The sequence below is a fragment of the Pimephales promelas genome, chromosome 20 (assembly GCF_988280905.1).
Source record: "Pimephales promelas chromosome 20, fPimPro1.hap1.1, whole genome shotgun sequence".
Classification (NCBI taxonomy): Eukaryota; Metazoa; Chordata; class Actinopteri; order Cypriniformes; family Leuciscidae; genus Pimephales; species Pimephales promelas.
Genome location: NC_142788.1, coordinates 10416929 through 10436151, shown reverse-complemented (window position 1 = coordinate 10436151; position 19223 = coordinate 10416929). Strand labels below are relative to the sequence as shown.

General features: G+C 39.9%; 1 protein-coding gene across 5 annotated transcripts in view; it reads right to left on the bottom strand.

Annotated features, from left to right (window-relative positions):
* The window catches only part of syt2a (synaptotagmin IIa), a 172916-nt gene that overhangs the window by 7598 nt on the left and 146095 nt on the right, over positions 1–19223 (bottom strand). For 4 of the 5 annotated variants that reach the window (XM_039689932.2, XM_039689929.2, XM_039689928.2 and 1 more), the window contains exons 4-8: positions 9285–9416; positions 7207–7374; positions 6919–7086; positions 3371–3488; positions 33–166 (exon numbers count right to left, since the gene is read on the bottom strand). In XM_039689932.2, coding sequence (XP_039545866.1) covers positions 33–166; positions 3371–3488; positions 6919–7086; positions 7207–7374; positions 9285–9416 — 720 coding nt within the window. The remainder of the gene's footprint in view (positions 1–32; positions 167–3370; positions 3489–6918; positions 7087–7206; positions 7375–9284; positions 9417–19223) is intronic. The other variant, XM_039689935.2, reaches the window with a different exon arrangement.

Here is a 19223-nt window from a genome sequence, read left to right as displayed (position 1 = left end):
TCAACTCTTGTGTTGAGCCGTGTGAAGCGTACCTGCATCTGGTCTTGTGGGATCTCAAAGCTGAAGGACTCGTTGTAGTACGGGTTCAGCGTGTTCTTCTTCACGGTCGTCTTCTTCTTCTTCAGTCGCTTCCCATTTTGCAGAAGATGAATCTTCACATAGGGATCTGTAAAGGTTTACAAGTGCCAGTCGTTATGCAATTATATTAGTCAGATAGATAAGATACTACTGTTGTAGTTTTAAGAGTTTTTTATGAGCATGTAGTCATTTAGACCTCAAATATGTGGCTAATATATAAACATAGAGCCTATTTTACAATCCGCCGTCAGCGCTCATGTACCCGCAGAGAACAGCGTCATCAGTCCTTCGGGAATTTGCAACTGGCCCTGTGTAGATAGTGGTTAAAAATAATATGCCGTATTTGATATTGAGAAAGGATCTTCAGTGAAAGTTAAATTATTGCAGCTTTAGATGGTAGCTCTTTATGAGTGAGTCAGAATAAGGACGTTGTTTTAGCAATGTTTTAGCAAAAGACCAAAGACGAGCATATCTCTTTTCTTAGCGCACATTCAAACAAATTTTTGGGATATAATATTATGAACATCAACCTGAACAATGAATGCTATGTCGGATGCAGGTAATACACTCGTTTAGTTGATCTCTCTCCTAATACCATAATGTACTCTTCATAAGCTTCAATGAAGCGACTTAATGTTCCTTTGTTACTAGTTCTAAAGTGGCGTTTTAAGGCAATTGCACAGAGTCCGTAATTTTTGTATGCGTTTTTTTCGTATTCGTGATTTGGTGGCTCTGAATTGTCAAAATATGATTCTTACTCCATTCAAACTACTTGCTACGGACACGAAAAACGCAGAAAAAACGTCCCCGATTCGTTTTTTTTTTCAAACGGACGAAAGTTTCGGAGGCAGTGTGCAAGTGTGATTGAAATAAAGTGAGGTTGTATTTATTTTTTAACGTGCGAAAATTTCGGACGCAAATTTCGGGCCTTTAGAAGTAGAAACGGAGGCTTGGGCTCAACTATCAACTTTTGATTTAAATCCTTGGCAGAAGGAAGTAGTTCTGTAAAGTTTTTTGTTGTTGTCTTTTGTTTGTTGTCAAAGTCACTTTCTTGTTGTTTCTTATTTATTTACCAACCCGACCTCACGGCAACTCTTTGTGAACTCGTAAAATATGTGCGACAAATCGCACGAATTTGCAACCTCGTAAAATTCGTAAGTTGTTTTACAAGTTAACAAATTCGTATGAATTCGTACGAATGACCTACCCCTGACCCCACCCCTAAACCTACCGATCACGTGGGTTTAGACAAATCGTACTAATTCAAACGAGTGAGGTCCTACGAATTAGTACGAATAAGCCACTTTTTAATCACTCTTACAAATTCGTACGAATTGGTTCAGAGATAGCTATTTACAACTGTCGAACTGTTGTATAAACACAATATTACACACGTAGCCGTGCAATATGGCTTTATATCAGCACGGCTACTTGTGTGATATTGCTCATATATATAGGCTACACACACTGAACAAAACGCAACACCAGTTTTTGCCCCCATTTTTCATGAGCTGAACCCCAAAGATCTAAGACTTTTTTTTGTATGTACACAAAAGGCCTATTTCTCTCAAATATTAACAAATGTGTCTAAATCTGTGTTAGTGAGCACTTCTCCTTTTGAAGTGTGGGGGAGGGGCTTCCACACATGAATTTCCCACTGCAAATACACCCGACCAAAATGACTTAAGCCGCCACGACTCCTACACATCAAACGACGATATCGGAAAGATATGTTGTATTATGTTTCCCTATTCAGAATTATTAAAAATTGTTTCTTTGTAAAATTTGGAATAGCACCATTTATTAAACGGTTATGCTCTTTAGTGTGGTTATGTTTGAAGAGAGCCTTAACCGAAGTACGGTTAACAAACAACAACAACAAACAAACAGACATGCATATTCTGCTTTCAGAACATGAATTGCATTCAGTTTCAATATTTTTTCCCCAGTTCCTTGGACATACAGCTCAGGATTTACTTCATAATTTTACTGTGAGTTTTATGCATGCATAATCTCTTATCCTGTCAGCTTTTATGATTTGATTATGTAACTGTCTTAATTTATATTAACAATAATTGTAACCAGGAAAGATATGTTAGCCAAAAAGCTGGGTTTTACAAAGCATGGTCTAGTGATGCACATTAAAATATTGCAATCTCTATTCAAACAGACATTCGGGGAGAGAGAGCAGTTGACATTTATGTACTTATGTACTAAGGAGTGATGAGCCAACACAATGATTGTAATGAAAACTCTTGACAGCTGACTTCTGTATGCGATCCATAATTTTTTTCTCAGCCCACTTATGAATAGCCTGGGGTACGTAGAACAGAACATTTGATGACACATCCTGTTACGGAAGCAGACTCAAGAGATGGTAAATGAAGTTAACAGGAGTTCATAGACAACAATGAGCAGTGACAGAATGCAGGTAAGTGATATGAACAATGATACTTTGGAGAGCGGTGTGCAGGCGATGAGTGGAATGGTTCTTCTTACAGTTGTGGAGATAGATAGCTGCTAAAAAGAACACTGAAGATGTTAGACATGGAGACGCTGGAGATAAAGGAGATGCCAGAGAATCAAGGTTAGTAATATCAGGGTAAGTAGTCTGAGGGGGAGTAATTGCTGACAAAATTTTCATTTTTGGGTGAACTATCCCTTTAAATGTCCCCTCATAAAACCTGCAGAAACCCTGCCATCAGTGTCCCAATATGTAGTAAGTCAGGGTCTTTACTTTCCTTACCAGTGCCCAAATTTGTGTACGCAATAGGGAGCAAGGGAGCTGATTGAGATGCATCCTAGGTCTTTTTTCTGTAATCACTTCCGATTTCTCTCAAGATTCGATAATTAAGGCTTTTAATCCTGGTCCTTGCAATTATTTGGGCAGTGCAGTTTTCATAGCCACCACCAGATGGCAGCAGTGAGAACCGACTGGAGGGAAGCGTGGCGCAGGACTGCAGAGTCAGCACGTGAGCGCTATCTTTTCTGCATGGCTACCGCTGACACTAAAGCACAGGCTTGACACGAGTGCACTGCTGCAGCACTGAAGCCTGCTGTGCATGTCTGGCAGAAACATGACCAATTAATGAATTCATTAAAGCGGAGACAAAGACTGAATAAAATATGCACATAGCATATGCACTAAGCCTAAACCGAAAAGAGAAAACATGATTTTATTGTTATGACATATGCAGCAACCTCCAGTCTTCTGTGTGCGTTTATCTCCACCCACTCTCTGGAGGAGAGAGAAAAAAAAAAAAAAAAAGCAGTGCATTATGTGTGTGTGTACCTGAGAGCCCTCCAACATCCATCTTTTTCAGGTTCTTCGCCTCTAGGATACAGATGGTGAGTTTTCCAGCTGTAGGTACATAGCGCAGAGAGATGCAGATATCTCCAAGCTTTTCAGGCTGTGTTGGGGAAACATAAAATAGTTGGTCTTAAAGAGACAGTCTGAAAAATTCAGTCTGCTATGAATGATGCCAAATGTTGGGTGTCCAATCATGACATGGCCAGTTAAAGTATATGAATTCTGTAAGATTTAAATATGCAAATTGTATAGGCCTATAGCATTTAAATTAGGGCTGTGCAAAAGTTAATTGCGATTAATCGCATCCAAAATAAAAGTCTGTTTTACATAATATATTTGAGTGTGCTGTATATAATTATTTTGTATATATAAATACCTATGCATGCATGTATATATTTAAGAATTATTTGCGCTTAAATTCTGTATATATATATAAATACATAATCTATATTATACAAATATAAATATTTTATATAGGAATAACACATTTTCTAAAACATATACATGCATGTGTGTGTATTTATATATACAAAATAATTATATACAGCACACACAAATATACTATGTAAACAGAGACTTTTATTTTGGATGCGATTAATCGCAATTAACTTTTGCACAGCCCTAATTTAAATATAATATAAATATAGTTGTTCATCTCCTAACAAGGCCACAGATTAAGGTCTGGGTAGATGGTAAGCAAACAATCAGTTGTCATAATAAACGTGTTGGATCCCGGAGAAATGAACAGGAATAAAGATCTGAGCGACTTTAAGAAGGGTTGAATTATGGCAAGGCGACTGTCAGAGTGTCTCGGAAACGTCAAGACTTGTGGTGTTTCTCCAGGTTGGCAGTGGTGAGAATTTACCAACAGTGTCCAAGGAGGGACAAACTACAAACCGGCGACAGGGTGTTGGGAACCCAAGACTCATCGCGCATGAGGGCAACAAAGGCTATCCATGTTTAGACCAAGCCAACAGAAGCTCACACAAAAGTTTAATGATAGTTATGGAAGGAATGCATCACAACCAACCCAATCTCATGGCAATTCGTACATATTTTATGAGTTGGCTAATGTGTACGACCTCACTTGTACGATTTTTGCTAATACGAGTTACCTAATTCGTATGAATAACCAGCCCATTCTCATCCCAAGGTGTCATATACGATGCTTTTGCCAAAGCGTAGATATCCAACACAAAAGGCACCCTTTAGTGTCAATATGAGATGCAGATATATATGGGGCCGGAAGCGCCTCATAGTGGTCTAACCCTAACCCTACCCCATACCTAAACCTACCATAACCGAAGCGTGTTATATTGATGCTAAGTCCGTGTGTCCACCAAAGCATTTTCCCACGCGCCTGGCGTACATTTCCAATTGTTTTCAATGGGAGCGCCACGTTTTTTAAATGCCATGAGCGTAACAAGGCGCTGAGCGTTTTTTTTACTTTCCCAGCATTTTTACTGTATAAAAATGTTCAACTTTGTATAAAACGCAGCGCTCATTACTGTCACTTTTTACCCAGCCGTCCAATCACAGTGGAGGAGGGGCGGGACTAATACCACACTGACCAACTGTCACAACATTCTTTTTGTACGACGACATCAGCTGGCAGAGCTAACTCGAACAAAATGGATGAAAAATAAATTTTTAGTATGAAACAAACTATCTGCAAAATCAGTTACAAGTAAACTGTGCTGTGGATATTCTGTATCATAGCAACAAAACGTCTCAATGGAAAAAAAAAAACGCTGTGCTGCCAAAACCCTCTCAAGCACCGAAAGCACAGTGTCTTCAGCCAGCCCATTCTCACCCCCAAGGCGTCACTTAACTGATGCCTTGGGAAGCATTTGGACATGCTTCAATATCTGACGCTTTAGGCGCCCTTTAGCGTCAGTTAGATGACGCCCTAGGATCGCGTGTACCCTACCCCCACCCCACACCTAAACCTAACCGCGTCCTCTAACTGACGCTTTCCTTTAGAGTCACTTAGATGACGGCGTAGGATCGCGTCATGTAAGTGGCGCCTAAAACGTCAAATATTGAAGCATGGTCAAAGGTGACGCCTTGGGGTGAGAATGCGTTGCTTCAGCAGAGGTTCAGCGTCTGGTGTTTTCAGCTGGCTAAAAACGCTTTGGTGGACACACGGCCTAAAGGGTGCGTTGGATGTTTATGCTTTGGCAAAAGCGTCGTATATGACGCCTTGGGATGAGAATGGGTTGGAATAACCTATCCCTTACCCCACTACTAACCCTACCCATTATTAGACCAATTGTGTGAATTCGTACGAGTGAGGTTATACGAATTTGTACGAATTAGCCAACTCGTAAAATACGTTCATATTGGTCATGAGACAGCGCTGGTCACAACACAGAGTGAATGACACTCTGCTGTGTACGAGGCTGCTTAACCGCAGACCAATCAGAGTGCCTATGATGACCCCTGTCCACCACCGAAAATGTCTACAATGGGCACAGGAGCGTCTGAACTGGACCTTAGAGCAGTGGAAGAAGGTCGCCTGGTCCGATGAATCACGTTTTCATTTCCATCACGTGGACGGCCGTGTACGTGTTCACCGTTTACTGTGGAAGTGATGGCACTAGGATGGGAGATTGTGATGCTCTGGGCAACTTTCTCCTGGGAAACCCTGAGTCCGGCCATTCATGTGGACATCAATTTACACGTGCCACCTACCTAAACCCACTACACCCCTTCTTGACACTGGTGTTCCCTGGTGGAGGTGGCCTCTTTCAGCAGGATAATGCACCCTGACACACTGCACACATTTTTCAGGAATGCCTTGAGGAACATGATTTAACATAGAGCACAAGGTGTTGCTATAGCCTCCAAATTCCCCAGTTCTCAATCCAATTGAGGATGTGTGGGATGTGCCGGATCAACAAATTCAATACATGGCAGCTCCACCTCGCAACCCACAGGACTTAAAGGATCTGTTGTTAATGTCTTGGTGCGAAAGACCACAGCACACCTTCAGGGGTCTCGTGGAGTCCATGTCTTGCCGGCCAGTGATATTTTGGCAGCACGCGGAGGAACAACATCATATCGGACAGTTGATTATAATGTTTTGGCTCATTTTTATTTGCATATTTAAATCTTACAAACTAGATTCGATTAGGAACATTTTCTCACAGAGGATAAGCTATGGACTATGCACCTCGTTGGTAGTTTTCTTCACTGTTAACTTTTAAATGTTTTAAAAAGAGCAGCATGAGCATTCAATTTCCATCTGTGCTCTACAAAAGAAAGAAACGGGTTTGGAACAACATGGGCGGCTGTGAATGAAGACAATTATCATAAAAAAAAAACAGATTTAATTTTCAGTGAATAATGTGTTTCTTCAGTTATTAAATAGTCCTTCAATTATTTGCTAAAAGGAAACATCACATTGGTAACATGTGTTAAGGTAGAGATTATTGGATGAAGGCATTATGAAACATTATTGCCGTCTATTATTAGATGGCGACAGCTGCTCATTAACAATGCGAATGACAGATGAAGGACAGGTTTACCTCTTCTTTCTCTGCGCTGTCCAGGTCTCTCCATTGCTCGATGGGTTGTGCCAGGTCCAGGGTGTTCATGGGGATCTTCACCTCACCAATCACGTCGTGCTTCGAGAAACGGTCAAAGTCGTACACAGACATGACCAGAGTCTTTCCTCCCATTTCAGTGAACGGAATCTAGAAATGAACAATAGCTCATGAGTGCCGGGACACAGTAGTGATTGGGGTGTCCAAACCCTGCCCTGCACACATCTGATGATGACGTTAACTGAAACGGTAATGAAATAAATACTCTACCTTAAAGTTGAAAGTCTCGTTGAAGGTAGGGTTAAGGGTTTTCTTGTGCACCTTGGTGTCAAACTTCTTCTTCTTGTCTGGGAGAATGAAAACTCTGACGTAAGGGTCGGAGGTGCCGCCACTGTCCATGGAGAGAAGATCTGCAGCTTGCAGGATGCCCACTGTTAACTACATTGTAAAAGATTGTCGATCTTAAAAATATGCATGTATTCAAGGTGTAAGGAAAATATGTTATAACATTGTATTTGACTTCAGAAAGTCCCTGAGTTGAAACTTTTTCACAACTAGATGAAATCAAAAGGATTTTCCCCTTTCCCTATCTTAGATCATCTAAAGGTGTGGTCCCAATAGCTGTCAAATTTTGCAGGAAAAAAAAAGTCCATTATTGTCACTCTCAAACCAAGCAGTTCCCTTTCGTCCTGGGAACTCCAACGCGTCGTCGGGGAGTTCCCTGACGAATTGGGATCCTAATTCATCAGGGACTGACAGGGAACGAGGGTTACATACGTAACCGAGACGATTTCTCTTGGACAACATGATTAATCAACGCGACCAAGTTTAATTCGCTGCTAAATTCTAGACTGAGTTTATTCCTATTGGACCTAACTGGATTTCGCCCATTGAAATTCACCAAACAAAGGTAAATGTGACCGCAAAGCGAAGTAACACTAAAACCAGAAAGCATATTCTTTTCCTGAAATAAAATTAACTGAAATAAAATTATAAAAGTGAAGTAATAGTATTTTATTTCCACTAGCTGCCAAAGCCAAATTTCTCATTTTCATCTATTACATCCATCCATTAATTAATTATTCTTCAAACCGCTTTTCCTCTGTAGAATTTAATTAAGTTTATATTGATGTAGGCTACTAAAAAAAAAAAAAAAAAAAAAAACTAAAACTGAAATACTATTTATTTCATGTAATTTTTTTTTAAATACACACAAAACCACAAAAACTTCAGCACCATCATGTATAATTAGGTGATTCTCACCTGAGATACAAAGACACGCATAATAATGAGCCTATACAGATATGCCTAATATATATATATATATATATATATATATATATATATATATATATTTCATGGCTTGCCTCAGCATTTGCGTTTGAATAGTGCGCGCTCTCAGTGGGCGTGGTCACATTAACACATCATACACTATAATTAGATGAAAGGAAAAAAACAAAATCTCTCTGTTTTCATACAGATTACACAGCCCGTTCTCATCCTTTAGCGTCATATAGAACGCTATATGCAAAAACGGCGCTATACTACGCACATGGCACCCGTTATCGTTAATATAACACGTGCTGTGAGGGCTAAGTTTAGGTGTGGGGTAGGGTCTGCGTGTCATATTAGCGCTAAAGATTTATGACGTCTTGGGTTCACGTGTTATATTAACGATAAAGGGTGCCATGTGCGCCGTTTTTGCACATAGCGTTCTATATGACGTTAAAGGATGAGAATGCGTTGCAGCACATCAACTGAGAATAGTTGCTTTTTGATATAAATTGCTTCATTTAAAAGAAGAGAATTTCAGCTTCATAGAGAGAAATCTTTCGTGTCTCTGTGACAAGTATTTAATCAATTACAGTTCGTTTTTCAGACGCGTTTCAGAAAAAAATTTTGCGGAGACAGAGTGAGCTCAAAGCACAGCCTGTTAATTTTATTTATTTTACAAAAAACATTAAATATTAGTGCAGAATTAACTCTGCATTGCTGTCCACGATCGCATCAAAGATCAGTCAAATTACCATGTGATTCATCAAAAGTGGTTATTAAAGTCCCCCTGCAGTCAATATTTCACCAAAATTACATATTTAAATGTTTTTTCCTTGAAAACATCTCTTCATGCCTTATAACTGCTCCAATGTAACTCTACACTCTTGCCTCATTTAGTATACGCGGTTCTATGAATATGCAAATTATCCCCGCCTCCACTCACTCACACCAGCTCAGAGATCCACTCGTTGACGTGATTGGTTAAGGCAGTTTTACGCATTTCTCTTTCCCTTTAGATATTAAAGCTGGTTTGTTTTAAACACATACTGTAAAAAGTAAAGTGATCAAGTTACCTTGTTGTCTGAGAAGTCATAGTCCAGGGAGAACTGTAGTTTTCCAAGCTTCTCCTTCTCTTTAGGTTCCTCCTCTTTCTCTTCAGTTAATCCCATGTCTATATCTTCCTCATCATCATCATCTTCCTGTTTCTGGAGAGACAAAAGCACAGATGGCCGTTACAGGAGAAACTAGAACAAAGGTGATGGAAGGTAAATGAAGTTCCCCAAGCATGGTTCGTTGGGCCAATTCTCCGCTTACCTGAAGTTCGCCAGGTGTCAAACCACCCGGGTGTTACTGTATGTAACTGTGTCAGCGATGACCTTCATAGCAACATGACTTGATTTCACTTTTCCTTTCATGACACCATTTGCAACAATCTACTTTTGTGGGGGGGAATGACAGACAGAAGGATTCTAGTCCTAAAGCAGCCGGTCCGTAAATTGATTCTCAGTCTGCAGGGTATAATAAAACCCAGAGTCTCGCTTGGAGAAAAGATTCAGAAGATACAGAAGGGAAGTGTTGGCGCTTTAAAGCCGATACTCATATCAGCACACATATACGATGATAGACAATTTGGAAGGAACGTTGTGGCATGCAGATACTAAGAGAAGAGTTAGTGTTGTTTTACACATCATTATTTCTCACGGTTCCTCCCTGCTGCTCTTCAAAATGACGATGGAAAACAGCCGAAGTGAATCTTAATGAACTTATATTATCATTTAATCTGTTGGTGATTTCATTTCATATTATGGTTCTGTTGTAATTAATACTTTGGTGCCCTGTGCTGTAATTGAATATTAAAGAAACGTTTTTCTTTACAAGGCTGAGCTATATCTACACAATAGATTATACACGAACACAATTTTGATTGGATTTAATTAAACATAACTTCGTAGTGTAATCATAAAGGAAGGAAAATTGCAGGAAGGAGAAATAATGCCATGGTTTCTGGTGAAAATATGTTCATATTTTCTTTTACAGATAAGTCAAGGCCACTGTCTTTGAGAGTCTATGAATCTTTGCTACTAAAATTCTTGGAATGTGGGCGCTGTTATTTGTCGCTGGATTTGCCAAAGTATGTGAGGTTTGTGGCATTAGTTTGAGGCACTGAGTAGAGAATAAATTTCTGCATGCATAACTAATTTTCTCTATGAATCAGTCTTTTAACATTTGAGTGGACAGATATGGTGTTGAAGGTCTATCCACATTTACTTTAACTTCTCCTGTGCTTTCTTTATAATCGCTTGTGAACGTGCTAATATTTGAATAAGGTTTTAAAATCTTGATCTATCACAGAGGGTTTATTTAAAGGGTTCACACAAAAATCATTTACTTACCCTCATGTTGTACCAAACCCATAAAATGTTCGATAATCTTCAAGACTTCTATCTCTCCATTGAAGGTTCATTCCACCAAAACTTTGATTTAAAAGGCTCATAAAGAGAATGTAAAAGTAATCAATACGAATCAAGTCGTTTAAATCTTCTAAAGGGACACCATCACTTTATAAGATTAACAGATTTAATTTAAACTTTAATAACATTTGGTCAACACAGAGCACATCAAGTACATTATGTCAAATATATGAACTTTTTGAAGCATCAGTGTTTTGGTGGAATGAACTTTCAATGGAAGGACGGAAATCTCAGATGAACAAAAGTCTTATGGTTTTGTAACATGAGGGTGAGTAAACGATCTCTTTAAGATTTTCCAATCACATAGATATGCGGTTCTTGTCCAGAATACCCAGCTAACACAAATATATACAAACTAACATAACGATATTTTCGATGTTCACTGAACTTTCGAAACGTGCATTTTTTGTTTCTTGTTGGCTTTATGATCATTACAGGGATAGTTCACCCCAAAATGAACCTGATTCTTTCTTCTGCTGAACACAAAAGATGATATTTGGAAGAATATGGGTAACCAAAAAGTTGATGGTCCCCATTGTCTTCCATAATATGGAGAAGAAAAAATACTATGGAAGTCAATGAGGAATATAGGGTTTGATTAGCAACATTCTTCAAACTATCTTCTTTTGTGTTTTAAGGTGTAGCCTATTTGTTACACAGTAATTATATTAAGTATAATATACATATACATTAAGTATCAAGTACCGAGTAATATTTAATAACTACACATACTTGCTTTAGGGTTATGATTAAAGGAGTAGTTCACTTTAAAAAAACAAAAAAACAAACAAAAAAAAACTTTTGCTGATAGGGGGATGACTCACCCCCATGTCATCCAAGATGTCCATGTCTTTCTCTCTTCAGTCGAAAAGAAATTAAGGTTTTTGATGAAAACATTCCAGGATTTTTCTCCATATAATGGACTTTACTGACCACCAAACGGTTCAAGGTCCAAAAGACAGTTTCAGTGCAAACTGCAAACTGTTCAAAGGGCTTTAAATGATTCCAGACGATGAATAAGGGTCTTATCAAGCGAAACGATCGCTCATTTAATAAATAAATAACAAAGTTTAAGTTTTATAAGCTCAAATGCTCACCTTGCTCTCCTGTTCGAACTCGTTTATCAAAATGAACTAATCTTTTTTCGAGTCATTTGGTTCATTCAACGAACTAAATGAACGAACTGACTCTGAAAAAGATTCGTTTATTTTGATGAACCAGTTCGAACAGGAGAGTCATACAGAGCATTTGTGCATATAAAACTTAGACTTTGTTATTTATTTTTTTAAATGAGCGATCGTTTCGCTTGATAAGACCCTTATTCATCCTCTGGAATTGATTAAAGCCCTTTCAACAGATTGCAGTTTGCACTGAAACTGTCTTTTGGACCTTGAACTGTTTGGTTCCCAATGAAGTCCATTATATGGAGAAAAATGCTAGAATATTTTCATAAAAAACTTTAATTTCTTTTCGACTGAAGAAAGAATGACATGGACATCATGGATGACATGGGGGTGAGTTAACTATCAGCAAAAGTTTTTTTTAAAGTGAACTAGGTTTAGGGTTAGTTGCATGTAATTATGCATAATATATAGTTATTTCTTACATGCACAGTAACCTATGTAACAATGACTCTATAATAAAGTGTTACCAGAAATTCATTCAGGTTTGTAAATGATGACAGAATCTTTATTTTTGGGTGAACTATCCCTTTAAGGGAACATTCCATTTCATCTTTTGACATTCTAAAACGAGAAGCAACGTGGAACTAAATCGTGCCATGACTAATGTGTGTTTTAAGAACAATATTAAAGACCAGGTAACTTTGAAAGAATGTTCTATACTTGAAGACCGTTTGTTCATAACTTGTTCCCTGTAAGCAGTAAAGTAGACCAGACTTTATGTTGATGATAACCAAAAGTCTCAGTCTGCTAGTCTAGCATTTGTGTCCTCTGAAAGAGAAAGAGTTAATGTGTTAGATAACCTTGTTACATGACTAACACAGTTTGGGGGGTTAGCAGTGACCCCAAGCGAGTTTAAACCGGGTCCCCACTGTGACTGTTCATGAGATCAAGCATGTGTTATGCACGGTGAAGAATTTATGAAGCCTTAAACGCAATGCTAGTGAAACAGCAAATATTAGCTTACATAGATGGAGATGTCTGGTTCAGCTTTGGGAAAAACAAGAAAATAAAATAAATACAAGAATACAAGACGAACGAAAAGAGTTGAATCAGAATGTCTCTAAATAGAACAAAATATGCTTAGGGTGAGGATTTGTCCTTCCCGACCACTCACCCCAAAAATACATACACACACAAATTCAAAAACACACAAAAACAGAGACACTCTCCCTAACACACACGTACATAAAAAAAGCACAATTTCTTATATTCTAACTGACATGGTAGAATGCATTCATGCATGCCAAGACACAAAATGCACAGTCTGAAAATGTCCCGTATTGATTGCATAATTGTTCAAGCCATAGTGAATAAAATCATTGCGATGCTGGCATTAAATCTGGAGGATGATTAATGATGTAACAGACTTATGCAGTATTCTTAATATGAAGTGTGCGGTGGTTCTCTTACGTAACTTGCATTGAGCATTCAGAAGCAGTCATGCTAAGTTACGGCACATTCATCTTAGTAAAGGTGGCAGATGGAATAAGAAACGGTGAAGGAGAAATCAATCACTCACAATAAACGATTATTTGCACCAACAGCCCTGTGATCAAATCAGCACGACATAATTAACCATATTGCATTATGATTTAAGTTCATCATTTCAGATTCTTCCCTAACCCAAGAATAAATACTGGCCTGTTATGTGCCCAAAATGTATGATGTGCTTTATTTGTGAACAACCGCGTTAAGTCAAGATATTAATTATGAAGACCTTTTAAAAAGGTTTTTACATAATAAATTAAAGTTATTGGGGCAGTGAGATATCAAAGGTGAAGTGTGTAATTTCAGCGCTACTAGCTTAGTGGAACTGCAAAGATAATGACTGTCTTCAAAAAGGTTTTCCAGGTCATAGTTCAGAAACAGACAGTCCCGGCTCAAGCCCACACCATTGGTTGAGCCCTAGAGGTCAGTGTTTGGATAGTTAGCAATTCTCTTCTAGCCTACATCATTTGTAAGTCTACATCATCATGGGGTCAAATGCTGCGTTCACACCATATCTTAATTACCGCAATTATGAGATGACAACCCGTGACGTTCTACTCCGAGGTGTTACATGTTTCTATGGCAAGAGAGAGAGAGTGAGCCAATCAGCAGTAGGGGGCGTGTTCACTCATGATGTGCGAGGAGAGAGAGTGAGCCAATCAGCAGTAGGGGGTGTGTCCACTCATGATGTGCGAGGAGAGAGAGTGAGCCAATCAGCAGTAGGGGGCGTGTTCACTCATGATGTGCGAGGAGAGAGAGTGAGCCAATCCGCAGTAGGGGGTGTGTCCACTCATGATGGGGGAGGAGAGAGTGAGCAATTCAGCAGTAGGGGGTCGTATTCACTCATGAGGGGGGAGGAGAAAGTAAGCCAATCAGCAGTAGGGGGCATGTTCAATCATGATGGGGGAGGAGAGAGTGAGCTAATCAGCAGTAGGGGGCGTGTCCACTCATGTAGGGTGAGAAGAGAGTGAGCCAATCAGCAGTTGGGGGAGTGTCCACTCATGATGGGGGAGGAGAAAGAGTGTGCCAATCAGCAGTGGGGGACATGTCCACACATGATGGGGGAGGAGAGAGTGAGCTAATCAGCAGAATGGGGCGTGTCCACTCATGATGTGGGAGGAGAAAGAGTGTGCCAATCAGCAGTGGGGGACATGTCCACTCATGATGAGGGAGGAGAGAGTGAGCTAATCAGCAGAATGGGGCGTGTCCACTCATGATGTGGGAGGAGAATGAGTGTGCCAATAAGCAGTGGGGGACATGTCCACTCATGATGGGGGAGGAGAGAGTGAGCTAATCAGCAGTAAGGGGCGTGTTCACTCATGATGAGGGAGGAGAGAGTGAGCTAATCAGCAGTAAGGGGCGTGTTCACTCATGATGTGGGAGGAGGGAGTGAGCTAATCAGCAGTGGGGAGCATGTCCACTCATGATGGGGGAGGAGAGAGTGAGCTAATCAGCAGAATGGGGCGTGTCCACTCATGATGTGGGAGGAGAATGAGTGTGCCAATAAGCAGTGGGGGACATGTCCACTCATGATGGGGGAGGAGAGAGTGAGCTAATCAGCAGTAAGGGGCGTGTTCACTCATGATGAGGGAGGAGAGAGTGAGCTAATCAGCAGTAAGGGGCGTGTTCACTCATGATGTGGGAGGAGGGAGTGAGCTAATCAGCAGTGGGGAGCATGTCCACTCATGATGGGGGAGGAGAGAGTGAGCTAATCAGCAGTAAGGGGCGTGTTCACTCATGATGTGGGAGGAGGGAGTGAGCTAATCAGCAGTAAGGGGCGTGTTCACTCATGATGTGGGAGGAGGGAGTGAGCTAATCAGCAGTAAGGGGCGTGTTCACTCATGATGAGGGAGAAGAGAGTGAGCTAATCAGCAGTAAGGGGCGTGTTCACTCATGATGAGGGAGGAGAGAGTGAGCTAATCAGCAGTAAGGGGCGTGTTCACTCATGATGTGGGAGGAGGGAGTGAGCTAATCAGCAGTGGGGAGCATGTCCACTCATGATGGGGGAGGAGAGAGTGAGCTAATCAGCAGTAAGGGGCGTGTTCACTCATGATGTGGGAGGAGGGAGTGAGCTAATCAGCAGTAAGGGGCGTGTTCACTCATGATGTGGGAGGAGGGAGTGAGCTAATCAGCAGTAAGGGGCGTGTTCACTCATGATGAGGGAGAAGAGAGTGAGCTAATCAGCAGTAAGGGGCGTGTTCACTCATGATGAGGGAGGAGAGAGTGAGCCAATCAGCAGTAAGGGGCGTGTTCACTCATGATGAGGGAGGAGAGAGTGAGCTAATCAGCAGTAAGGGGCGTGTTCACTCATGATGGGGGAGGAGAGAGTGAGCTAATCAGCAGTAAGGGGCGTGTTCACACATGATGTGGGAGGAGAGAGTGAGCTAATCAGCAGTGGGGAGCATGTCCACTCATAAGGGGGGAGGAGAGAGTGTGCCAATCAGCAGTGGGGGGGCGTGGCCACTCACAATGGGGGAGGATAGAGTGAGCTAATCAGCAGTGGGGGGGCGTGGCCACTCACAATGGGGGAGAATAGAGTGAGCTAATCAGCAGTAAGGGAGCAAGTTCCCTCATGACGGAGGAGGAGAGAGTGAGCCAATCAGCAGTAGGGGGTGTGTCCATTCATGAGGGGGGAGGAGAGTGAGCAAGAGGGAGATTTAAAGAAACACTGTGTAAAGAGAGGTGGCAGAGAGACATTGCAAAAGAGAAAAGGTCAGAGGAATATCACTGGTTCTGATCAGGCAAGAGCTTTAGGACCTAAGAGACACCTGAAAGGGAAGGCTCAGACGCAGAGGTTGCGTTGTTGTTGCATTTTGTGGGCGGAACAAGGAAGGCAGGGCTGTGATTGTTTAGGTTGATCTCAAATAGTGTTTCTCAGAAATCACTTACTAGGAGAGAGATTTTAAAAATGAAAATACACACATCACCTTTAACGGCATTTTAAACTATAGTGCAATAAATGTATGCCCACGCGCACCGACACACACACACACACACACACACACACACACATAATACAAAAGTAATAAAACAAACAAAACCATTGCAATAGGTCTCCTGGTGAAAGGCCGTTTCCCACGCCACCTACTTCATCCCACGGCTTATCTCTACATTTCAGGAAGAAAGTAACAGGTTCTTTGATTGTTTCCACACAATGGGTCATCCAGGAAAGTTACTCTCAAGTCAAGTCATGGTCATTCACTGGTGCTTGTATGAAGGGCATGCATTGGGCTTTGTCTCAAAAGCTGCTTCACCTCATCTGAACATTTCTCCTGCTTTCTTTTATAGGCTTACTGCTTTAAGAAAGGTCTACACGATGTAGGTATGTACTATTGTTAAATAACTTACCTTAGGGATAATTTAAGGGACCAAATCGTGACGGTGGAAATAGGTGGAGCAGCTTTTAGAGAACAAACCACCAACCGTACCCTTTCAACATGCATGTTAGTGAGGATTGGTGTGTTGGTGTCTCTTAATAAGCTAAGATGAAGTTTAAGTTCATAACCAAATGCACATACAATTCTAAAGGGCCATTCCTTCTACCCATTTGGCTTTAACCCCCTAAACCGCCAGTGTTCATGTTGCATGTCAAACTGGTGGAATGCGAGCCCTCCCCAAACCAACCCCAAACTAGTCCTCAAGCAAACCTCAGCAACCCTGCAGCTTGCAAGACTCAGAAAGAAGCCAAATATTTCATTGCCAGCCATATTTCATAGCCCATTTCCCCAGCCCTGGTTTGAGCTTTCACCAGGCGGTCAGAGAGGGGCGCTGCAAGCCATGTCACACCTACCGTAAGATGACAGGTCCACGACAGTCAAGATACACGGAGCACATATCAGACACAAAGCGGGGAGGATAGAGAGAGATGAAGAAATGGAGAGAGAGGAAGAGATTGAACTCACACAAGACAGAATCAAGTAGAGGAAATCAAGTAACACTCAATGGACATGTATCAAAAATGACACATTTTACTTTAAATAGACACATTATGTTATTACATTAAACATTGCATATAACAAATTAAACCAATGACATTTGAAAAGCAAACCACAATGTCCTAAATAATGCATAAATAGCCAGATTGGCGACACATTGTAAACTGATATTCAGTTCATCTTTAGGTTGTTGGTGAATGTTTGCTGGTAGGATTTTATAGGATTTTATCATGAACTTTTATCAACACAGTCAATAATCCAAATAATAAAATTGTATGGTTGAAATGAAAATTATATATTTAAAAATGCATACATTTTTTTTTTATTATTATTTTGATTATTTCAGATAACTATTAAGTAGGTAAAACTAAGATTTATTTAAATGGACTTAATTACAGACCGTTAAACAAATAAACAATATATAAAGGTGATTAAAATGATTAAATAATATAAAATTAAAGCAATCAAATTATTTTGAGAGTGTATCATTTGAGATACTATTTATCTGATTTAACTTCATAGATTTGTCATTCTCATTATACATCTGTTTAAGAGTTACTTTTGCGACATATAAATAATGATATAAAAAGCTAGCGGATAGATATGCATAAAAAAAAGTTACAATAGCCCCTGGTCTCCCATAAATAATAAGCCTAATTTGATGGAGTTTTAGCACAACTTATTATTTATAAAGAAAATTATATATTCGGATATGACGGGGAGAACTTTAATGATTCTCAAAAGAAAATTAGCTTGTCACAATAGCAAACATACAGCACACAGCGGGATCTGACACGACACAGCAACGCTTTAGCTTCAGCTATTTTATTTCAAAAACAGAGATTAAAAAAAAGAAAAAGATTTAGTGCTGCAGTGCATTCGCTGGAAAATGTGTCATTTTTAACACAAAAGCACAAGAGATTAACAGCACATACATTCTTCTGGAAACCAAATTATACGAACACGGCAAATGAATTGATGTGGCGGGGAATCTTTCATGTAGCTTTCCTGCTTTACAGGCAGCAAATGACGTACAACACTGAATATTTTATATTCCATGAATATTAAATGGATAAAAAATCTTTCCAGAATACCAACCATCCATTTGCTTGACCTAGAAGCTATATTAAGGATATGTGAGGTAGGAACACAGACGTTTTTAAATCAAGCTTTGGTGTTTTGAGAATGCTGAGTCTTTCAAATATATTGCATGAGCAAAAGCTTTAAAAGCCATAAACAAGGGAAAGATTCAGATTAGATATTTCTCGAACCCTATTAAACTCATTAGCGACAGTCGGAAATTAGGCATTGGAAAAACGTTAATCTTTCTGTCTCTTTCAACACAGCCGTGACTGGAGATTTAAAGGAATAGTTCACCCAAAATTTAAATTTTAGTCATCATTCACTCACTCCCATGCCTCTCCCACATTTTCCTTTCCTTTGTGAAACATAAAAGGAGATGTTTAGCAGAATGTGCAAGCAGCCGCTTTACCATTCAATGAATGTGAATGAGAACAATTTTATATTGCAAGGTTGCTATTTTTTTAACCCCAGTGACGGGTAGGTTTAGGGGTGGGGTCAGGGCTAGGTCATTCATATGAATTGGGCAACTCGTAAAATATGTCCAAGAATTTGTACGAGTGACGTCGTACAAATTAGCCACCTCGTAAAATACGAACAAATTGCCGTGAGATCGGGTTGTATTTTTACTGCTTAGCTCCAAAAAGACAAAAAAGCACCTGGTTGGTGTGATTAACGATGTAAGCTGTTTTCATCTAAATGTATGATACGTTATGTTATTTTCTTTAAAGGTTATTATAGTTAACTAAATGTAAATACAACACACAAACACTTTAGTTTCATTAACAAATAGCCTACAACTTTAAACACTTAGCTAAACTAATTGCCAAGTTGATGTGGAAAAATACCTAAAT